Genomic DNA, 25086 nt, shown 5'->3' on the forward strand with positions numbered 1-25086 from the left:
TAAATCCATTCAAAGAAGACAGCCTGCCATTTTCTTTAACTTGGACCTTTGGCCATTCTAAGCCAGTAATATCTAAATAATATCTCACCCTCTAAGAAGCCTCTGTTTTACTAATGTTTTACAATTTTGTAAAAAATGGGTACAATAAATATTGTATTTCTACATTTCTGTCAACGAAGATTTGTGTCAGCCTGCGACACAGACATTTTGATAGTAGGCTAATAGAGCTAATATACACACTTGCGTCATGTGTTGCCCTCATTAGAACACTTATTTATGGCTTTTCATTTTTTGCGGCTCCAGACAGATTTTTTTTTTTGTATTTTTGGTCCAATATGGCTCTTTCATCTACGATCCGTAAAATCATCAAAAGGTTCAGAGAATCTGGAGAAATCACTGCGTGTAAGCGATATTACTACGGACCGTTGATCCCTCAGGCGGTAGTGCATCAAAAACTGACATCATTTTGTAAAGGATATCACCACATGGTCTTAGGAACACTTCATAAAACCACAGTCAGTAACTACAGTTGGTCGCTATGTCTGTAAGTGCAAATTAAAACTCTACTAAGCAAAGTGAAAGCCATTTGTCCAAAACACCCAGGAACGCCGCCGGCTTCGTTGGGCCCGAGCTCATCTAAGATGGACTGATGCAACGTGGAAAAGTGTTCTGTGGTCTGACGAGTCCACATTTCAAATTACATTTAGAAACTGTGGACGTGGTGTTCTCCGGAACAAAGAGGAAAATAACCATCCGGATTGTTGTAGGCACAAAGTTCAAAAGCCAGCATCTGTGATGATATGGGGGTTTATTAGTGCCCAAGGCATAGGTAACTTAATAATGCTGAAATGTACATACAGGTTTTGGAGCAACATATGTTGTCATCCAAGCAACGTTATCATGGATGCCCCTGCTTATTTCAGTAAGACAAAGCCAAGTCACATTCTGTTTGTGTTACAACAGTGTGGCTTCGTAGTAAAAGAGTGCGGGTACTTTCCTGGCCCGCCTGCAGTCCAGACATGTCTCCCATCGAAATTATGTGGCGCATTATGAAGCGTGAAATATGACAACAAGACCCCCTGCTATAAAGCAATTACACTTGAAGTCACAGCCCGTCTGGGATTGAACAAAAAACAAAATAAAGCATAAATAAAAACTCTATCAACTACCTCATTTGTCATTTCCACATATTAATCCTGTGCTATCTCAGCAAACTGTCACGGGATGCTTCGTGGAAGACGACGGAACTTAAAGTGATTTTAGAATGCAGATGAACGAGGTGGCAGCGTGCAGGAAAAAAGCGGTATTTATTGATTAAACAAACAAAAAATATAGCGAGCGCAACAGGGAAGTGTTCTGAACAGACAGACTATGAGGGAAACAAAACAAAATGCTGGAACACAGCAAAAACACTTACCAGGAATGTGGAGCAGACGGCGTCCAAAGTATGTGCATACTAGAGCTCAGCATTAAAAGAATCCTCAACAGTCACCAGATAATCGTGACACCAACCAATGGTGTCGCAACCTCAACTTAAATAGTGCCAATTACAAATAGGACACAGGTGAGGGGAAAAGTGCTCAAAGGCAGACGTAAAGCTGCTGCAGGAAAGGGGAAAACAGAAACTTTCGGAATAACCCCAAAATAAGAGCGCAAGACAGAACTGCCCCATGTAAAAACTAACAGATATGCCAGAGTCTTAAATAAAACATAAAAACGTTCAAATGTATCAGGAATTCCTTAACGCTGGAGGCAGCTCAAACTTATTTTAATGCAATGATTATGTCTCGTTTTTATTATTGTATAACGTGTTGGTCGCAGGCAAGCAAAATTACACTGAGGCCATTGGAAACTTTGCACGATCGCTCAAAATCCTTGACCGAAAACCACAACACCACCATCACTGTTTAGCTCTCCAGAAATATAGATTGTTAAAATTAGCTAACATACAAAGATTAGCATCAATATGAATGGCCCATCGAATCCTAAAATAACACTGCACCAGCGCCACTTAAGCACTTTGTCCAGTTTACATCTGCTGTGACAACTAGAAACACATGAGCCTCCACCAGGGGGCAGTGTAGCCTACCCCGGATGTAAAACATATTTTGCACAATCAACCTTTTCATATAAAGCCATAAAGGAATGGAACGACCTCACAACAAACTTGAAAAGTCTGACAGATTACTCTTCATTCACAATCGAAGTTAAAAAGTGGCTTTGGAGCAAATAAAGCTGCTCACACGGTCAATAAGGTGGGCAATGTATTCGACAGATCAACTTAATGTATATTATATTTATCCATGACAGCATTTTGTTGTAAATTGTGGGGGGGGGGTGTCGTAATCCTGTTTTTTTTTTACAAATTATGACAGATGTGAACAAGAGCATGTATTGTCTCTGTGTGATAATTAGGTATGGTTGTATTGTATATTAAGTATGTGTCCATGAAAGGGCATTTGACTTTTAATTTTATTACATGATATATGATTTTATTGTCATTATTTTATTGCATGATTTTTGTATCCCTTTAATTTAGTTAGCCAGGGACTGCAGATGGAAATTAGCTATTTAGCTATAATCTGGTACAGAACAGGGCTTCACGGTGGAAGAGGGGTTAGTGCGTCTGCCTCACAATACGAAGTTCCTGCAGTCCTGGGTTCAAATCCAGGCTCGAGATCTCTCTGTGTGGAGTTTGCATGTTCTCCCCGTGAATGCGTGGGTTCCCTCCGGGTACTCCGGCTTCCTACCACTTCCAAAGACATGCACCTGGGGATAGGTTGATTGGCAACACTAAATTGGCCCTAGTGTGTGAATGTGAGTGTGAAAGTTGACTGTCTATCTGTGTTGGCCCTGCGATGAGGTGGTGACTTGTCCAGGGTGTACCCCGCCTTCCGCCAGATTGTAGCGGAGATAGGCGCCAGCGCCCCCCGCGACCCCAAAAGGGAATAAGCGGTAGAAAATGGATGGATGGATGGTACAGAACATATCTGTCTTTGAGCTTAATGTTTTTGTGCATTGTCCCTTCAAAAAAAGACTATAACAAATAAATAAACAAACCAATGGTTGTAAAATTGCCAGTCAAAGTTTTATTGACTCTTTGTGAATTGGTGTGCATTACAATTCAGGATACTCTAATTATAGAATGAGTAAAAACTAAAGAATTTCGATAATTGTTTGATTACAACATTATTGCATTGCATGTTTTTAACTTGTATTACTTTCATTGTCAGATGTCATGGCGCCCGACCTACCGAAGCTCCAAGTTTCGAAATGTCTATGGGAAGGTGGCCAACCGGGAGCACTGCTACGACGGTATTCCCATCACCAAGAACGTCCATGACAACCACTTCTGTGCCGTCAACTCCAAGTTCTTGGCTGTGGTCACGGAGAGCTCCGGGGGTGGCTCCTTCATCATCATTCCTGTTTCTCAGGTAATACTTGTTGCATAACATTAAAACGATTTCCAACAAGTTATGCAAAGATTTTGTATTTACTAAAAATAATTACACATGGACATATCATCTAAGTTTATTTATATGGCCTTTGACCAGAAGTTGTTTTATAGTAGTAACAGTTTTCCTTGCAAGAAATTAAACAGAATTATTTTATTTTCCTTTTAAGGAAAACATTTAGTTTCTTTGCAAAACATTTCTATTCAAGCTAATTTGTTTTCAATCCCATTCCATTTTTGTAAATAATCTGTAGAATGTAATACTCAGTTGTTTCAAAATTATTCAAATATTTAGATAAGGGGTCTCAGACACGCAGCCCGGGAGACGTTATTTTGCAGCCCCCACCTTAATATGAAAGTTTAATGTTAGTGCGGATCGCAAGTTTTATATGAATGGCGCTTGACAGCTGTGAACGACTCACCGTCGTGCGGGTTCCAGGGACCACCAAGGAAGGACCTGACTTTGAGCAGTGTTGACTTTACTTTCTAATAAGAAAAGTATTTTTCGGGTTTCTTTTCAGTCGCCCGCGTCATCTGCCTCTTGCTCTCGCTCTCTTCCGGGTTGCATGCGATTCGACTCGTTCCGTCGTTTCTCCACCTCTCTCCCCGACGTTCACGAATGCAGCCCTTTTAAACAGTGCGAGAGGATTCATTAATCGTATCCAGGTGCATGATCCACGTACCTGATTTCTATTGTGGTATCGCTCACGGCACGCCCAGCCTCGCCGCTCGCTCACCATCCCCTCCCCCTCACTGCCATCTTGGGCCGGGCTCCAGCGTGCCCTGCCTCTCTGTCGGACTGTCGGCTCCGCCTCTCCACAACAGCATTGTGTACGGAACTGAAGGAATCTACCAATCTCGGTGTGGTATATGGCTCTCGAGGGCCGAACATTGATATCACTTGCGTGATGCAAGCAGAGAAAAGTTTTGTCGCTTTTCCAGTAGACCCGCATGCACTCTTCCTCCCTCGCTCGCCGTCCTGCTCCCCCATCCTGCTCTCTCTCTCTCAAGCTCCCTCAATAGTGCCGCTGTATACAGTCCGGCCTGGGGAGACGAGGGGGCCGATAGCTTCTGAAGCACTCCGCCGAAGGACCGAGCGACAATACAAAACTGTTGTTGCACTGGACTCCAGCGTTGATACTCCGACAGAGAGTTGCTGGGCGAATCGGACATATAACTTGTTAGCCCTAAACGGGCTAACATCACGACTAACTGTAAACTCCACGGCGATGGCTCCAGACAGAAACGATATTTGTTATTGGAGTCCAATATGGCTCTTTCAACATTCTGGATTGCCTACCCCTGCGTTAGTGGAAAAGCAGAAAATGAGTGAAAGAGACAGAAACGTTGCCATGGTGACGAGGGTTTTCTTACGTGCTTGGCTGCAGTCACACCGCGACACCTGTCCGTCAGTAATAACAGTCCCCGATAACCTGGACCAACTCAAACCATTATTTGCTTTTTTTATTGTTTAATTTGCATTGCCTCACATTACTTAATTCTCATTTTACTCATTTATATTTTGATTTTATTTTGTGTTTAAAATAAAAACAGACATTTAAAAATATTTTTTTGAAGAAATCTTTTCTTGCGCCGCAGCCTCACCTAGACTTGGCATCCAGTGGCCCCGAGGTAAACTGAATTTGAAACCCCTGATTTAGATGAAAACTTAAGACATGAATAATTGTGCATTCTAAGTAAAAGGTGCAATGAAACGTGACTTACCGTATTTTTCGGACTATAAGGCGCACTTAAAATCGTTTATTTATTTTTTTTGTCAAAACTCGACTGCGCGCCTTATTACCCGGTGCGCCTAATGTACGGAATAATTCTGGTTTTGCTTATCGACCTTATAGCAATTTTGTTTGGTACATGGTGAAATGATAAGTGCGACCAGTAGATGACAGTCAAACATAAGATATAAGTGTAGGCCACAACAAAACTTTAAATGTTCCTTTGGAGGTCTTCCATCTCCGGGTTCTTCGGACCACCAAGGAGAGACATGACAGGCTTGTTTGTCGTAGTGAACGATGATTTATTTTTCAATAAATCTTCTTCTCTTGCTCTTCTGCTTTTCAGCACTCGCCTCTCGTGCCCGTCTCGCTCTTCCGGTTGCTTTTCAGCCTTCCGTTTGAGTCTACGTCTCCATCTCATTCGTGCTTGTTCTCGGGTTTCTCCTCTCTCAACTCCAACTTTTCCCACGCCGTCCTTCTCGGCTGCTGAGTGACAGGTGATTAGCCATACTCGCCCAGGTGGGCCATCTACGCACCTGTCGCCAATCTCGGAGCCAGCCTTGGCGCACCCCGCCTCGCTGCAGGTCATGCCTCCTCACAGTTCCATTGAAAATATAGAACATTACAGACAACGCTCAAAAATCTGTCAACATGTTTTAGTACGACTTTGGTAAGCAATGAAGCCGCACCACTTGAAGGATTGTCCACGCATTAAACATACGAGTATTATAATGGTGTGTGTATAGGGTAAGACATATCTAGTGTTTTGTTTCACAATATTATTCAAAAGAAACTTTTCTTACCTTTTGGTACCTGCTGATCTGCATAAATCCTGAAAAATTGTGCGCTTCCGCCTTTGTAGTCCATGCCAACGCCGTAGTCTATAAGCTTCTTCTTTTTCTCAGTCTTCTTGTTATGAGCCATTCATCATCCACTGTTGCCATTTTTAATATAAAGTATTGTAAGGCTCTTACTTATATCTGTCAGTAAACTCACCATGAAAGCGCTAAAACATACCAGTGTAGTGAGTTTACTGTACATCATTCACCCAAGGAACTTTAGTTATTAGAAAGTTCCGGCGGACGGTTTTTCACGCGACACATTGTTGTTGTTTCCCGATGAGATTAATAAAAGAGTTAGCGCCATCTTTTGACACTTCTTCCACTCCCGTCCTTGCACGCTACACCGCCACATAAATAAGACTGCCCACAAAACGGTGCATCCTGAACATGATCTGTAAAACACAATCTATGCAACATTTTGACCAAAAAAACACCATTACATGTTATGTAGACCACAAGGAAGTGTTTTCCATTAAGAATAAAAATATATAATATTACTCCATTAATGAGCCCTATAATCCAATGCACCTTATATATGAAAAAAGATCGAAAATAGACCATTCATCAGCACTGCGTCTTATAATCTGGTGCGCCCTATGGTCCGGAAAATACGGTAGTTTCTGTTAAAAATTGCTTGGCCCTACTGTGGACTAAGTACATAAAATATGCCCAACATTAAGAGATAACTATCTTTACAATTAAGTTCCGGTTGTGCACCTTCAGGCAGATCCAAACCTTGCATGGATATTACAACAAATGTTATTTCTGCTTTGTTCTTCACCATACTTTGTACTTCCAACTCCTCGTTCCATCGACCAATGAATCGCTCTCTTCTGTGAGATCCATTATCATCCAAAGAACGCAACCGGCTCCAAGTGGTGCTTAAAAGCATTTCCTGGCGGCTATTGAGTCGATGACCTTAGCGTTTACTTTAATCTCGTGTCTGTGCAACGCAGGTTGCGATTTGTCAGATGATGGCGGCTTTGCGATGCTAAACTCCAAAAAGAAAACATTGGATATGAATTTTGCCTGAATAATATGTTTGCTGTTTCTGTTGTTTTGTGACATGCCCACTATTTTCTGCATAGTGTGCAGAGTGGCTGTCAAAATGAATATGAATAATCCAATTAATCCAGTATAATCTTAAATCTAATTCTTATAAATGATGCAACAGCACAGATTGACTCAAAATCATTGAAAGGAGCATTTTGTCCCTGCAGGCCTTGTCAGTGCATCTCTAATATCATCTGTCCCTCCAGGAACTTGCTATTCACGGAAATGCCACCAATGCCCCGCAAATTACCGTATATTCCAGACCATAGGGTACACCGGATTATAAATCACACTGCTGATGAATGGTCTATTTTTGATCTCTTTTCATATATAAAGGTGCACCGGATTATAGGGGGGATTTAAGGAGTCATATTTTTTTTTTTTTCTAAAATCAAAACACTTCCTTGTGTTCTACATAACATGCAATGGTGGTTCTTTGGTCAAAATGTTGCATGGATTATGTTTTACAGATCATCTTAAAGTCACTTTCGGACAGTCGCTTCAGGCTGCGCTGTTTTGTGGACGGTCTTATTTATGTGTCCCACCTTCGACAGAGTCTTCTCCCCATCATCTTTGTTGTAGCGGTGTAGCGTGCAAGGACAGGAGTGGAAGATGGAGCTAACTGTTTTAATGACATTCAGACTTTATTTCAATCAATAACGGAGCAGCATCTCCTCATCCATGGCTCACTTGTGCAACATCAACAAGGCCGGCAATGTGTCCCGTTAAAAACCGTCCGCCGGAAATCTTTAGTAACCAAAGTTCCTTGGGTGAATAATGTAAACTCACTACACCGGTATGTTTTAGTGCTTTCATGGCGAGTTTACGGACGGATAAAAGTCATAACTTTGCACTACTTTATATTAGAAATGGCAACAGCGGAGGATGAATGTCCCATAACAAGAAGATAGAGAGTAAGAATAAGCTTATCGACTACGATGTCGACAGGGACTTCAAAGGCGGACACGTGCAATTTTTCAGGACTTATGCAGATCCCAAATAAAGATCAGCATGTACCCGAAGGTTAGAAAAGTTGCTTTTGCAAAATATTGCGAAACAAAACGTCAGATAATGTCTTACCTTATACACACACACAATAATATTTTTATTGGCACAATCCGCTGTCCGGATTGTGTGTTATGTGGACTTGACTTTGTTTGAGCACTTCCTTGTTTGTATTTGTCACCACAGCGACTTTATTTGTTCCACCTGCACTGACTTTCTGACGCACACCTGTTTTCGATTATTGTTTTAGTATTCATACCGGCCTGCTACCTTAGTTCTGCCTGGATGTTTTATTTGCTACTCGCAACAGTCACGTTTGGTATTTTACTTTGTATTTACCTGGCTAAGTCACGTCTTAGCTTCGCGTGCGCTCTGCACATCGTTTCTCTATTTGGACACTTGGAACTCGATGCTTGCTAACCATTAGCATTTAGCTTCCCTGCGTAGGCACACCTTTTCTTTGCTTTTTGTCAAGTGTTCTTTTGTCATTTTTATATTAAACTAGTTCTTACCTGCTATTCTGCCAGTCCGAGTCCTGCAGCATCTGGGGGTGACAACTCCCGCATTCAAAATGCATCCCAAACGCAACATGTATGTTGAAGCACAGTACAATCTATCAAGCTTACAAAAGTCGTACAAAAACATTTTGATAGATTTTTTGAGCGCAGTGTGTAATGTTCTATATTTTCAATGGAACATATAATGTTGGTGTTGTTTACTTGAGCCATATTGAAGTCTACACATATCTCTTATGTGTTACTGCCATCATTTTGCAGTCTACACGTATATTGTATGTTTGACTGCCATCTACTGGTCACACTCATCATTTCGCCATGTACCAAATAAAATAGCTTCGAGGTCGGTAAGCAAAACCAGAATTATTCCGTACATTAGGGGCACCAGCTTATAAGGCGCAGTGTCTAATTTTGATGGGGAAAAAATAGGATTTTAGGTGCACAGTCCTTTGAGACATTTGTGATTTGGGGCTATATAAATAAACATTGATTGATTGATTGATTGACCTTATTGTCCGGTAAATACGGTACGTGTGGCCTCGTAACGTTGTCCAAGCCCTGCAAATTCCTCAATCAGCATTATTCTCTCCAATTGAATTTGTCCCTGAGCGGGGCTCAAATGCGCACGTCAACTGTCTAATCAAAACCTCAGTTTTTTTTGTCATGTGCAGACGAATGAAGAACATCGTTAAGTAACAATAAATAAACTATTACTCAAACGGCTCCTCCTGCTTAACTTACACTTACTTCCGGATCCTGTCTACTGCACGAAGTCTTTTAATGTACTTTATAAACATTTAGCAACACACCAGCGTGCTCACTTCCCAGTTTTCATGAACTTATACGTTTATTTACCTTCAATTATTCAGGTGAGTCAATTAGAACAGATTCCAGTTTACAAAAATCAAAAAGGAAGCATTTACATGACAGAGACGTCGAGGAGTGAGTACATTTCAAATCTTATTTCTCACTTTCCAGCAAAAAATACCACGATGGATCGCATAATGAATGTTTAAGACTTTAAGCATAAAACACACAGAATGTCTGCAACTTGTGGACAACAGAGCAGACAGCTTCTTGCTGGAATAAAAGTATCGACAGCCATCAGACTGTATAATACATATGTTCCTTGACTGCACTTAAATGTAGAATATATTTATATCATTCATATACATACATATATATATATATATATATATATATATATATATATATATATATATATATATATATATATATATATATATATATATATATATATATATATATATATATATAAATATGTATTTATTATTATTCATTGTGAGCAAACTGTGGTGCTGAATTTCCCCCAGGGATCAATAAAGTACTTTCTATTCTATTACTTGGGACGGCCTGGCTTGGTTGGTAGAGTTAAAACGAATTAGTCGACTAATCGGGAAGATAGTCGATAACTAATTGACTATCAAAACAGTTAGAGCAGTAACTTTTATCGCACATGTTGACCGAAATAGGAGGAGAAAACGTTGTGCTGTATGCAGGCTGACACAGTTGTATACAGGTGTTAATGTGCTACAGCCGACCAATCACAGGCTTTGTTATTTAGATGTTTTTTGAAGGTGCACGTAAATCTCCTCAAAAAGGAGTTTGGAAGGGGGAGCAGCGAGCCGGTGTAGCATAAACCTTTATGTGACGCCGAAAGCAGCATTACCGTGAATTCCGAACTATAAGCAGTTACTCTTTTCCTACACTTTGAACCCTGCGGCTTGTAAAACGAGGTTGATAAATTATGGATTTGTCTTTGCTGACGGCATTAAAATATATATTTGTATTTCTAAAAAGTGTTATTGTTTGTGCTATGGCGCTATCTTTTGGATGTATTCGCTCATTCCAGGTGCAGCAGTGTCCTTCCATTAATTGGTAGTGCTTTTTTTTGTATTAAATCTTCTCGCTGTCCATAAGGTTTTTACTTGTATGGATTATTCATTCATCACTCCAAGCAACAGTTTTAGTCACAGTATAACTAAAACTGTTTATACTTCCTAAACCGTCCCATATGTTGTGTCGGTAGGAGTGTTTTTATGCATATTTATATGTGCTATCGTAATGGTTAACATTAGCTAATATGCTAACACATTATCCTTTGCTCCACCAAAGGCTGAATAAAAAATAAAAATATAAAATTAAATATGATTAAAAACGATTTTAAAGGGTAAAATCAAATAAAAAAACAAATATAAATCAAAATTTTAAAAAAAAGTAAATAAATGAAAACACAGGACCAGACAACTCACGAAGTGTTATAAGCCAAAGAATAAAAGTGGGTCTTAAAAGGGGAACATTATCACAATTTCAAAAGGGTTAAAAACAATAAAAATCAGTTCCCAGTGGCTTGTTGTATTTTTTGAAGTTTTTTTTCAAAATTTTACTGGTCCCCGAATATCCCTAAAAAAAAGCAACATTCACGTTTTGGTTTATCTAGTCCTTGCTTGCTTGCTAAGTCTCGTCTTAGCTTCCGGGCGCTCGGCACGCGCCTTTTGGACATTTTGGATTCTGCTAACATTAGCATTAGCTTCCCGTGCGTAGGAATGCCATTTCTTTTCTGTTTTGTACAAGTGTTCTTTTATCATTTTGTATATTAAAATCAGCCCTTACCTGCTATCCTGCCTGTCTGGTCCTGCTGCATCTGGGGGTGACAACTTTGCGCATCACAAATGCGTTCCAAACGTGACAGAAATGGGTCTTAAGACGAGACTTAAAACACTCCACTGTGGGAGCAGTTCTAACATGGAGGGGCAGAGTGTTCCAGAGCTTAGGGCCGACCACAGAGAAGACCCTGTCTACCCTGGTTTTAAGTCTGGTCTTGGGCACCACGAGCTGGAACTGGCTCGCGGACCTCAGAGCGCGCACAGTAGGGTAAATTTGGATGAGGTCCGAGATCTAACGAGGTGCCGGTCCATGTAAAGCTTCAAAAACAAACAGCAATGTTTTAAAATCAATTCTAAAATGAACAGGGAGCCAGGACAAATTATCTAGAATTGGGGTTATATGACATAACAGAACATAACAGAGACGAGAACGAAGAACGAAGAGGAGACATGGCGACGACGAGTAAGAAGAAGTACGCTTGCAAGTTCCAAAATGATTGGAAAAAAAATATTTCAACCAGGACAGCTTGTAGGGGAAGGGGTGTGCTGCCTGCAAATGTTGTAGATCAGACTTCTCCATTGAAACGGCCGAACAGATATACTTGTTCATGAACGGATTATTTGATTATACATACATGTATATATATTGTATATATAAGAAATACTTGAAAATATATACTCCCCCCCCATATTCCAAATTCGGCAGACTCATAGTTGGCAAGTACGTCCATGATGATGACGACTTCTGTTTTTTTTTTGATCAGCCGTTTTGAAACAATTAAGGTATGAAAACTAACATTTACAGAATCGTCCCATTTGAATACCTAATATTACAACGTATATTAGGGGTGTGGGAAAAATTTGATTTGAATATGAAATGTGATTCACGGTGGCAGAGGGGTTAGTGCGTCTGCCTCACAATACGAAGGTCCTGCAGTCCTGGGTTCAAATCCAGGCTCGGGATCTTTCTGTGTGGAGTTTGCATGTTCTCCCCGTGAATGCGTGGGTTCCCTCCGGGTACTCCGGCTTCCTCCCACTTCCAAAGACATGCACCTGGGGATAGGTTGATTGGCAACACTAAATTGTCCCTAGTGTGTGAATGTGAGTGTGAATGTTGTCTGTCTATCTGTATTGGACCTGCGATGAGGTGGCGACTTGTCCAGGGCGTACTCCGCCTTCCGCCCGATTGTAGCTGAGATAGGCGCCAGCGCCCCCCGCTACCCCGAAAGGGAATCAGCGGTAGAAAATGGATTCTCAAATTGAGCGATTCAGAATCGATTCTCATTTTTTAACCTTCGTCTTGTGTTAGGGTCGGCACCGACACGTTTTAGTTTTTAAATGCATAAAATAACTACTTGTGTGTGCATCAAGGCTTTTTGACTTTGTCAGGAACCTCTATTTAAACAAAAATATATATACTTTTTTTTTTCCACTAAATTATAAAATGTTTTGGTTGAAATTATGACCTTGGTGTTAGGGTCGGCTTTGAACCAGTTATAAAAATAGGATTATCAAGCAATAATTAGAGCCAAAACTGAACACACTGACAGACAGCTCCTCTACCAATCATGTGAGCTTTAGGGGATTCTCATTTTACCATGAATTGATTAAAGTGGACCCCGACTTAAACAAGTTGAAAAACTTATTGGGGTGTTACCATTTAGTGGTCAATTGTACGGAATATGTACTGTGCAATCTACTAATAAACGTATCAATCAAAACCTTGTTATCCAGTACAAAAACAAAGACAGGCATGTCCAGACATTTGAGGTCAATTCAGTATAACATTTCTAAAATAAATAAAACAAATTTATTTAAGAGATGTGTTCTAATACCCCTCAGTTATAGTCAGGTAACACAACAACCTTTTATTTATTTATAAGATTCTCTTGCGGTTCATTTGATCATTTATTTAATTGAAATTGATGGGTATAATTACAAAAAAAAAGGCCCAATGGCCCGCACCAAAAATATTAAAACCAATATTTTCCATGGATAAGGAAGCCCAATAAGGTAACCAAGAGATGAGAAACAAATTGGATGATAGATAATTGTTTTTAGGGTATTTTACAGCTGATTTAAGACATGGGTCAAAACCGACCCTGTGACGCTTGTGTGGCATTGTAATGCCGGATTGGTTCTTCCGTGGATGCGTCGAAGCGATGAACACAACAAGGTAAGTTATAAATGGATTTATTAAATAATAAAAGGCTAGGAACAAAAACACTGCTGTAAAGAGAAGGCAAACCAAAAACAGAAAAACAATTCCTCAGCATGTGAGCTGGAATCAACAAATGGCTTAGCGTAAAAGCTAGCGAGAATATACATACAAAGATGCAGGTCGAGAGTCGTCACTGTTGCGCGTGGGCAAATTAGGATCCGAGACTGAACAAAGAAAAGAGGAAAGCTTATATAGGGAGAAATCAAGGAGAACCAGGTGTGTAGAAAACGAGGAGCAGGTGAAATCAATGTGTAACCATGGTAACGGACTAAACAGGAAGTAAGTGGGTCAGAAGAGAATGAAACAAAGATGGAAAAATAAACATGTGAAGATCTGAGTCACAGATCGCAACAGTATTCCCCCCCCCAAAAAGACAGATTCCAGATGTCTCAAAGAAAACAAAAACAAATAAGAAACAACTTGAACCCCCTCCCCAAAAACAGAGTCCACAAACGAAGGGAGGGCGGAGGGAGGCCACGGTGGAGGGTCGCCAAGTCGTGTGTCCCCGAATCCACCGAGGACAAGTCAAGTGGCGGCGGCGGATGGAACGCCGCTGCCGAAAAAGTTTTGGCGGGCGACCTCGAAAAGGCCACATTAGTGGCCGCCTCGCAGGATGAGGTGCCCGGCGAGGCGGACGACCCGGGCACGGCCACATCCGTGGCCGACATGGAGGAGGGAGTGTCTGGCGAGGAGGATGACCTCGCAGAGGCCACTCCCGTGGTCGACGTGGCGGACGACGCCTCAGCACCGAAATCCCAGCAGGCTTGGAAGCAGCAGACGAGGGTGCGGGGACTGCAGCCAAAGCAGGCCCGAGTGCAGCTGGCGAGGATGATGCGGGTGCTGCAGCCGAAGAAGGCGTCGGAGGCGGCCTGGGAGCCGCAGGAGTCGTCGGAGGCGGCCTGGGAGCCGCAGGAGTCGTCGGAGGCGGCCTGGGAGCCGCAGGAGTCGTCGGAGGCGGCCTGGGAGCCGCAGGAGTCGTCGGAGGCGGCCTGGGAGCCGCAGGAGTCGTCGGAGGCGGCCTGGGAGCCGCAGGAGTCGTCGGAGGCGGCCTGGGAGCCGCAGGAGTCGTCGGAGGCGGCCTGGGAGCCGCAGGAGTCGTCGGAGGCGGCCTGGGAGCCGCAGGAGTCGTGACTGGTGTGAGCTCCAGCCTCATCGTCGGCGCCGGTGTGGGCTCCAGCTTCTTCGTCGGCAGTGCTTGGCGGCGTGGAACTGGTACCGGCGCTTGTCGAGGAGCTGGCACTGGAGTGGGCTCCAGCCCTGTCGACACAGGTGAAGGTTCCAGCCCCGTCGTCGACGCTGGTGTGGGCTCCAGCCCCGTCGTCGGCGGTGCTTGGCGGCGCGGAGCTGGTACCGGCGCTTGGCGGCGTGGAGCTGGTACTGGAGTAGGCTCCAGCTCTGGAGCTGGTACTGGAGTAGGCTCCAGCTCTGGAGCTGGTACTGGAGTGGGCTCCAGGCTAAAGTCTGTAACTGGTATGAGAACCAGTTCTGGGTCGGAGGCTGGTGTGAGAACCAGGTGGGAGTCTAGTGCTGGCTTGAAAACCAGGCGAGAGTCATGTGCTGGTGTGAGAACCAGACTGGGAGCAGTGCAGAACACCGGTGGTGGAGGACGTGCTGGAGGTAATGACCTCGCGAGTCCGAACACCGGTGGAGGAGGTCTACAAGGCCGTTGAGACTTGGCCGGGGGAAAAACAGGTGGAGGAGGTCTACAAGGCCGTTGAGATTTGGCCGGGGGAAAAACAGGTGGAGGAGGTCTACAAGGCCGTTGAGACTTGGCCAGGGGAAAAACAGGTGGCTGTGGTTTAGAGGGTAGTATCTGTGCTACCTCCGTAGCACAGCTATAGGTCATAGCCCCTTCCTCCAGACGGGGATCCCAGACCCGTTCCCTATGGTCAGGGACTGACCTTAAGGGAGGGTGGTGGGAGGCTTGGAGGCGGGCCGACTCCTCCCCTTTAATTTGTCCAGAATTTCCTTTAGAAAAGGGAGGAAACACCTTGGACTTGGCCGGAGAATGAGGTTTTAAAGGAGGTGTAGGAGAAAAACTAGGTGACTGAGGTTGACTAGAATAATAAGAAAAAATATCCTGATAATTCTGTATCTTGTCATGAATGTTATTGATATTCAAAAAAGGTTGGGAATGAGAATTACTGTCCACAATATAAAAATCTTCTGAAAAAATGTCATCAACAGAGGCCGGTGTTGCGTCACCGGTGGGCGTTCCCCAATTGACGTCATCGCTTGTGTCAGAAAAAGTGTCATGGCAGCTTAAGGAATGATTTGAAAAAAAACAAGCAGGATTACCGGTAATGACGGGTGAATCCTGGACGGGGTGAAACTTGCTGTGTCCATGGGGAGGAATAAGTGGTGCTGGAACATTACTGCCGTGCGGGGGGCCTCTCCACTGGACCCCCCGCCTCTTCGGGGCAGCGCGAACGGCTTCGGAGGGGACTTCAGGCCCACAGTCAAGTCTTTCCTGCTCCCAAGCCACGAGCTCCAACCACAAACCCAAGTCGAAGGGTTCCTCCCGTGGTTTCGACGCGGAAAAACATTTTGATGCTCGGATCCTACTGTGACGCTTGTGTGGCATTGTAATGCCGGATTGGTTCTTCCGTGGATGCGTCGAAGCGATGAACACAACAAGGTAAGTTATAAATGGATTTATTAAATAATAAAAGGCTAGGAACAAAAACACTGCTGTAAAGAGAAGGCAAACCAAAAACAGAAAAACAATTCCTCAGCATGTGAGCTGGAATCAACAAATGGCTTAGCGTAAAAGCTAGCGAGAATATACATACAAAGATGCAGGTCGAGAGTCGTCACTGTTGCGCGTGGGCAAATTAGGATCCGAGACTGAACAAAGAAAAGAGGAAAGCTTATATAGGGAGAAATCAAGGAGAACCAGGTGTGTAGAAAACGAGGAGCAGGTGAAATCAATGTGTAACCATGGTAACGGACTAAACAGGAAGTAAGTGGGTCAGAAGAGAATGAAACAAAGATGGAAAAATAAACATGTGAAGATCTGAGTCACAGATCGCAACAGACCCATTAACATAAGATATGGTAACAGAAAGCTAACACAAGAGGAAGGTTAAAAACCATTTATTTATTTATTTTTATCAATCCAAACAAAACAATACCATAACAATGCAATCCAATTCCAAAACCGGACCTGACCCAGCAACACTCAGAACTGCAATAAACAGAGCAATTGAGAGGAGACACAAACACGACACAGAACAAACCAAAAGTAGTGAAACAAAAATGAACATTATCAACAACAGTATCAATATTAGTTATAATTTCAGCATAGCAGTGATTAAAAATCCCTCATTGACATCATCATTAGACATTTATAAAAATAAAAATAAAGAACAATAGTGTCACAGTGGCTTACACTTGCATCGCATCTCATAAGCTTGACAACACACTGTGTCCAATATTTTCACAAAGATAAGTCATATTTTTGGTTCTTTTAATAGTTAAATCAATTTTATATTATTGCAATCAGTTGATAAAACATTGTCCTTTACAATTACAAAAGCTTTTTACAAAAATGTACTACTCTGCATGTCGGCAGACTGGGGTAGATCCTGCTGAAATCCCGTGTATTGAATGAATAGAGAATCCTTTTCAAATCGGGAAAAAAATTGTTTTTGAATCGAGAATTGTGTTAAATTGAAAATAAAAAAATATTGATTTTGAGTCGAATCTTGACCCCAAAAATCGATATTACATCGAATCGTGGGAGACCCAAAGATTCGCAGCCCTAACGTATATGTCTATGGCTTATAGTCAGGTGCGGCTAATATATGGAAACACGTTTTTTTCTTAGTGGGTGAGGCCCATATCCTGGTGTGCTCTAGGGTCCGTGAAAATACGATATATTTGACAGTTTCATTTTTCCGCTATCTTGATGATGTTGTATACAGTCATGCGTACATGAAATATGTGACATTGGGAATACATTACAAGAAAAGGCACCCCCGGCACCCTGAAAGGACAAGCGGTAGACAATGGATGGATGGTTGAATGAAAAGCCAATATACTATATAAAAGGATAAAACTCGAAGTTTGGATGAGGTTTTTTTATTTGAGTTTCCCCAAAAATATTTAGAAATTTGCAAATCATTTTCAACCCATATTCAGTTGAATATGCTACCAAGACAACATATTTGATGTTCAAATATGTTTTCAAATAACCATTACTTTAGAATTTGATGCCAGCAACACGTGACAAAGAAGTTGGGAAAGGTGGCAATAAATACTGATAAAGTTGAAGAATGCTCATCAAACACTTATTTGGATCATCCCACAGGTGTGCAGGCTAATTGGGAACAGGTGGGTGCCATGATTGGGTATAAAAACAGCTTCCCAAAATATGCTCAGTCTTTCACAAGAAAGGATGGGGCGAGGTACACCCCTTTGTCCACAACTGCGTGAGCAAATAGTCAAACAGTTTAAGAACAACGTTTCTCAAAGTGCAACTGCAAGAAATGTAGGAATTTCTACATCTACTGTCCATAATATCATGAAAACTTTCAGAGAATCTGGAGAAATTACTCCAAGTAGGCGGCATGACCGGAAACCAACTTTGAATGACCATCACCTTCGATCCCTATATGAGGATAAAACCCGAAGTTTGGATGAGGTTTTCCATTTGAGAATAGTTGGAAATATAATACGGATAGTAGCTTGAAGGTACATTTCTCATTTAAAGGCCTACTGAAACCCACTACTACCGACCACGCAGTCTGATAGTTTATATATCAATGATGAAATATTAACATTGCAACACATGCCAATACGGCCTTTTTAGTTTACTAAATTACAATTATAAATTTCCCGCTGAGTTTCCTGTTGAAAACGTCGCGAAATGATGACGCGTGTTTGTGACGTTATTGGTTGGAGGGGACATATTAGCCCAGCACCAATTACGGCTAAAAGTAGTCTCTTTTCATCGCGCAATTACACAGTATTTTGAACATCTGTGTTGCTGAATCTTTTGCAATTTGTTCAATTAATGATGGAGAAGTCAAAGTAGAAAGATGGAGGTGGGAAGCTTTTAGCCTTTAGCCACACAAACACGTGGTGTTTCCTTGTTTAAAATTCCCAGAGGTGAAGCTTTACTATGGATCAGAGCGGTCAAGCGAACATGGATCCCGACTACATGTCAACCGGCAGTTTTCGGTGAGAAAATTGTGGTAATAAGTCGCCTCTTACCGGAGATCAGCGGAGCTTCTGTCCTGCTACAGCTTCGTGACTTCCCTCAACACACTCCTCCGACTATCAGGTACTATTTAACTCACTAAAACACTAGCAACACGATAGGCAGATAAGGGATTTCCCAGAATTATCCTAGTAAATTTGTCTAAAAACATCTGAATCGCTCTCACTGGAATCACCTTTTTTTTTTTTTCTAGTCCTTCACTCTAAATTTCCTCATCCACGAATCTTTCATCCTCTGTCAAATTAATGGGGAAATTGTTGCTTTCTCGGTCCAAATAGCTCTCGCTGCTGGAGGCTCACATTATAAACAATATGCGGATGTGAGGAGCCCTACAACCCGTGATGTCACGTGCACATCGTCTGCTGCTTCCGGTAAAGGCAAGGCTTTATTAGCGACCAAAAGTTGCGAACTTTATCGTCGATGTTCTCTACTAAATCCTTTCAGCAAAAATATGGCAATATCGCGAAATGATCAAGTATGACACATAGAATGGACCTGCTATCCCCGTTTGAATAAGAAAATCTCATTTCAGTAGGCCTTTAGACACCAGCTCTCTTTCCTTCCTTGATGCCTCTAATACACCAAGGTCAGATCCTCGGTCACAGCTGACATATTATAGTGACGGCTCCACGACTGCCCCCGGACAAAGCTATACTAGCAGGGGGAAGGACTACCGCCGGTACCACCTGGCCCACAGACGGACCCATGACACATGGCTTCACAGACACACACTCCCAGAGTCTTTTGTGATTCATCGCTGCTTTCTCTCCCTCTGTCTTATATTGTATCTGAAATGGAACGTGCATACAAAAAATATTCCAAACAGACTACGAGTCTGCTCTGTATGATGTAAAAAAAAATTAAAAAAACATGCATAAGGTAGAGAAGCAGCTGGTGTCTCTCTGATAAACTATATCAGCATGTTGTATTGTGTCTAAGGCAGGGGTGTCCAAACTTTTTCCACTGAGAGCCACACATGGAAAAATTAAAGCATACAAGGGCCATTTTGATATTTTTCATTTTCAAACCATAACAAAATGTATTTTACCTTTAGGGTCTCGGTTACTAAAATGTTAAAAATAAGTCAAATTTTCCTTATTATTTTTTATTTAACGCTTACAGTAAATCTCTATATCAACTTAAAAAAAATAAATATGGCATTTCTGTCAAAAACAACTTTGTTTTTCATAGTAAACCTGAAATATGCAGTATTTAGTAATTAGAGCCCTAAAAGATCAATAATGCAGGATACCATTGATTTTAATTTTATATTTGAGTAATCACAGTGAAAAGATAAATAAAATACCACTAAGTATATTTGGAATCCAAAAGGTGCCCCACTCAGAAAGTGATACATTTTTATTAGGGTTTTTTTTTTTTTTTTTTTTTTTTAAACTTTCAACACTTAAGTTATGAGATCAACTTAAGATTTATCTGTCAATTTTACGTTTAAACTATTTTGTTTGTTTTATGCTCTTCTGTCAAAGAAAACTGTTTTTATATGGCAACTGCACAATATATGTAATATTTACCACATAAAACATTTTAAAAATATTTGAACTAATTGGAGCTTTGAAAATAATTCATTATAACATGGATTTTTTGGTCATTTATTTTTTCATTTTTTTGCCATTGCTCAAAAAAAATAATAATGATTGAAACTTGTAATTAGTAGATTGCACAGTACAGTACATATTCCGTACAATTGACCACTAAATGGTAACCCCAAATAAGTTATTCAACTTGTTTAAGTCTGGTAAAGATGGTTTTTACATGGTAAAATAAAGACAAAAGAAAAAAACAGTCCGCATTGCCGGCAGTAAGTCGGACACGTTTCTAGTGCCCTTTGTCACCGATTCTGTTCATAACTTTTATGGACAGAATTTCTAGGCGCAGTCAAGGCGTTGAGGGGTTCCGGTTTGGTGACCGCAGGATTAGGTCTCTGCTTTTTGCAGATGACGTGGTCCTGATGGCTTCATCTGACCGGGATCTTCAGCTCTCACTGGGTCGGTTCGCAGCCGAGTGTGAAGCGACCGGATTGAGAATCAGCACCTCCAAGTCCGAGTCCATGGTTCTCGCCCGGAAAAGGGTGGAATGCCATCTCCGGGTTGGGGAGGAGACCCTGCCCCAAGTAGAGGAGTTCAAGTACCTAGGAGTCTTGTTCACGAGTGGGGGAAGAGTGGATCGTGAGATCGACAGGCGGATCGGTGCGGCGTCTTCAGTAATGCGGACGTTGTACCGATCCGTTGTGGTGAAGAAGGAGCTGAGCCGGAAGGCAAAGCTCTCAATTTACCGGTCGACCTACGTTCCCATCCTCACCTATGGTCATGAGCTTTGGGTTATGACCGAAAGGACAAGATCACGGGTACAAGCGGCCGAAATGAGTTTCCTCCGCCGTGTGGCGGGGCTCTCCCTTAGAGATAGGGTGAGAAGCTTTGTCATCCGGGAGGAACACAAAGTAAAGCCGCAGCTCCTTCACATCGATAGGAGCCAGATGGAGGTGGTTCGGGCATCTGGTCAGGATGCCACCCGAACGCCTCCCTAGGGAGGTGTTTAGGGCACGTCCAACCGGTAGGAGGCCACGGGGAAGACCCAGGACACGTTGGGAAGACTATGTCTCCCGTCTGGCCTGGGAACGCCTCGGGATCCCCCGGGAAGAGCTAGACGAAGTGGCTGGGGAGAGGGAAGTCTGGGTTTCCCTGCTTAGGCTGTTGCCCCCGCGACCCGACCTCGGATAAGCGGAAGAAGATGGATGGATGGAGCCTGCATGGCAGCTTTGTGTCAACATTGCAACTTTTTCTCAATAGATTATCTTTTTAAAAACACATGTAAAAACTTAAATTGAGTTGCGGATTAACATATCTTGACAAGAATATACCTCGATAAATCACCCTGAACAATTTGGTTTTGTATTTCTTTTTTAAACGGTTTGATTGTCATGGCTCAATTTCCGTGAAGCTTGTGCGGCATAGAGATGCCGGATTTGTTCCTCCAGGGATTTGTCGGGCAAGAACACAGCTTGAGGTAAGAAAAATTTATTTAACTCAAAACAGGCTAAGAACAAAAACACTGGTGCTAACAGAAAGGCAAACAAATGCCGCTAGCATGGAAGATGAATAGAAAAACTAAACTTGGCACGAAGGCACAAAAAGGGAAAACAAAAGGATTAGCATGAGAGCCAGCAATAAAATGAAGCGTAGCGTGAGAGCATAAAAAACAAGTGATCCACTGTTGCACGAAGGTAAATTAGAGTCCGAAAATGAGTGAACAGAAAAGGCTGGCTTATATAGGATGGTGATTAGTAAAACAGGTGTGCGGGAATCGAGAGTAGCAGGTGGAACTAATATGTAGCCATGGTGACAGACTAAACAGGAACTAAGGAGTCAAACAACGGAGAGTGATACAAAAATGAATCAAAACTACAAAATTGAGCGATCAGAGCAGCGGATCGCAACAATTTCCTTGTTTTGTGTTTCGGGTATCTTTGCAGTTTAGTGTTGGGTTTTGTCCTCTGTGCTGTTCCCTTTGACTTTTGTTGCCATGGACACGAAATGAACACACCTGTCTTCAGTTTACAATTCATAGTCTCACTCCCTTTTATATTCCTCAGTGACCCAGCATTAGTCGTTGGATCAATGTTTGCTTCACGCAACATGTTGCGCTCTTGATTTTGCGTTTAAGTGTATGCTATCTGCTAGAGCCTTTCGTTATTTTTTTGCCTCCCGTAAAATTCAATATTCTTACCTGCACTTTGCCTCCCGCTGGTCCTGAGAAATGCGACATTTTTAAACGCGACCAGATTGTGACATTGATGTTTGTTGGGTTGTTTTTTTGTTTTTTTTACAAAAAAGTGCAAACAAATACATTATAAAGTATACATCTAAGTAATCATTATTCATTTTAATAAAACTACAAATCCGTCAAGTTCTCATTTTCTTCAGAATGTAGAGATTTTCTTATTCATGTACAATTATCAGCACGTAATACAAATCCTAATACATGAATATTACTATGAACATATTTGGATGGATGGATGGACATATCTCTTGGACGTTAAGCTCTCCCTGTCTTTAAAACCTAGTGACTGTTTCTAACTTTATCGAGGGTCCTTGAATGCACCACGGTTATGTGCAATGAAACTTGTAAATAATGGCAACTTTTTTTTTTTCCATCACTTCATCTTTCTTCCAAAATATTAGTGCTGTGTCTGTTTTAAGTGAGCTTTGATGACGTCATGATGTTCGTGTTGAGTGACGTGTCCAAAGTTAGGGTTGCCTATCCAGCTCAAACGAAACGTTCACATTTTTTTTTTTAACATTGTTGATTTGATTCAAGCAATGTAATTGAACTTTCCCAACTATATTTCATCTCAGCATTTTTAATGCTGTGTTGTTTTTTTAAGTGAAATATTAAAATTTTACAAAAGCCCAATAAAACATCCACACTCTACCTTCTAACTAGATTCCCATATATACAGTATGAAGTACTCTATTTACTAGGAGGAGTGGGAAAAAAATCGATTCAAATCGAATACGTTGTGCGATTCAGAATCAATTCTCTTTTTTTTTTTTTTAAATAGATTTATTTTTTTTATTCAATCCAACAAACCACTACACAGCAATACCATAACAATGCAATCCAATTCCAAAACCGAACCTGACCCAGCAACACTCAGAACTGCAATAAACAGAGAAATTGAGACACAAACACGACACAGAACAAACCAAAAGTAGTGAAACAAAAAAATTAATATTATCAACAGTATCAATATTAGTTATAATTTCAGCATAGCATTGATTAAAAATCCCTCATTGACTTTATAATCAGACATTTATAAAAATAAAAATAAAACAATGGTGTCACAGTGGCTTACACTTGCATCGCATCTCATAAGCTTGACAACACACTGTGTCCAATATTTTCACAAAGATAAAATAAGTCATATTTTTGGTTTGTTTAATAGTTAAAACAAATTTACATTATTGCAATCAGTTGATAAAACATTGTCCTTTACAATTATAAAAGCTTTTTTTTTTTTTTTTTAATCTACTACTCTGCTTGCATATCAGCAGACTGGGGTAGATTCTGCTGAAATCCTATTGAATGAATACGAAATCGTTTTGAATCGGAAAAATATCGTTTTTGAATCGAGAATCGAATCGAATTGAAAAAAAAGCGGTATATTATCGAATCGTGACCCCAAGAATCGATATTGAATCAAATCGTGGGACACCCAAAGATCCACAGCCCTATTTACTGTATATTGAATTATATGTCCTCATTAGATTGGCTATTGTTTTCCCGGTATAATTTAAGCCTATGTTACTGCTCATTTAAATTTTTTCAACATTCAATAAAGTATTTTTCTAGGTGCAGATCATTTTCTGGTTCTAGGGTGCTTTAATCCAGTGGTCACCAACCTTTTTGTAGCTGCGGACCGGTCAACGCTTGATCATTTGTCCCCCATGAAAAAGGGAGGTTTTTTTGGGTTGGGTTGGTGCACTAATTGTAAGTGTATATTGTGTTTTTTAAGTTGATTTAATTTAAAAAAATAAATATTTATTCTGCGGCCCAGTGGTTGGGGACCACTGCTTTAATCCATTCATGTGTCAGAAATAAGGGGCACAGCTGCCATTTAATGTGAAGTCTTCATCTTTAGAGGATGACACAGTAATCAACACACACATCAACCCTGAACACATAGGGCTGAATTCACAGAATGTGACGTAACACAAATCTCTTAGGCATTAAAAAAAACGAGGTCATTGGATTGAAGACTGAAGTGACAGTCATGACAGTGTATGACTACTTGTTATTGTGAGACAGCGCCCCAAGTTGGACACAAGTGGTTATTGCAACAACACTCCTCTGGTGTTCTTCTCTTTCTATTCCATTTTTGGATTAAATATGAACAATGACCTCATTTTCGGTCCATGTGTATGCACATAATCCTTTAAGATTTTAAATTTGATCAGACTTTGACAATGCATAAAAATCCGGAAGAGAAACATACGTGCTTCTGTCTCTCTCTTGCAGGCAGGCCGTCTGGACTCTCACTACCCAAAAGTATGTGGCCACCAAGGCAACGTGCTGGACATCAAGTGGAATCCCTTCTTCGAGAACATTGTAGCTTCCTGTTCGGAGGACACTTCGGTAAGTAACACCATCGACCTCTATTTCCCAGCATGTTGTCATTTTGCAACAGTCCTGTCGGAAACCACTGACCTGTTTGGAGGTATTTTACTTTAGACAATGTTTGATTTATGCAAAGGTTGTCCAAAGTATGGTTATTTGTAGCCCACAGCAAATATTCTCCCGGCCAGCCACACATTCTCAAAATACAAACCCCAAAATCCAGTGAAGTTGGCACATACTTGCCAACCCTCCCGGATTTTCCGGGAGACTCCCAAAA

General features: G+C 41.5%; 1 protein-coding gene and 1 long non-coding RNA gene across 7 annotated transcripts in view; one reads left to right on the forward strand and one right to left on the reverse strand.

Annotated features, from left to right (window-relative positions):
* coro2ba (coronin, actin binding protein, 2Ba) overlaps positions 1-25086 on the forward strand; it is a 158077-nt gene that overhangs the window by 80381 nt on the left and 52610 nt on the right. For all 3 annotated transcript variants that reach the window (XM_061887642.1, XM_061887641.1, XM_061887640.1), the window contains 2 exons: positions 3234-3434; positions 24711-24827. In XM_061887642.1, coding sequence (XP_061743626.1) covers positions 3234-3434; positions 24711-24827 — 318 coding nt within the window. The remainder of the gene's footprint in view (positions 1-3233; positions 3435-24710; positions 24828-25086) is intronic.
* Positions 1-25086, reverse strand: part of LOC133543155 (uncharacterized) — a 144855-nt gene that overhangs the window by 65532 nt on the left and 54237 nt on the right. For 2 of the 4 annotated variants that reach the window (XR_009804332.1, XR_009804331.1), the window contains exon 4: positions 21601-24808. This is a non-coding gene — a long non-coding RNA (uncharacterized LOC133543155). Of the gene's footprint in view, positions 1-21600; positions 24809-25086 lie in introns of those variants that run through there. The other 2 variants (XR_009804333.1, XR_009804330.1) reach the window with 2 other exon arrangements.

The sequence above is a fragment of the Nerophis ophidion genome, linkage group LG25, assembly GCF_033978795.1.
Source record: "Nerophis ophidion isolate RoL-2023_Sa linkage group LG25, RoL_Noph_v1.0, whole genome shotgun sequence".
NCBI lineage: Eukaryota > Metazoa > Chordata > Actinopteri > Syngnathiformes > Syngnathidae > Nerophis > Nerophis ophidion.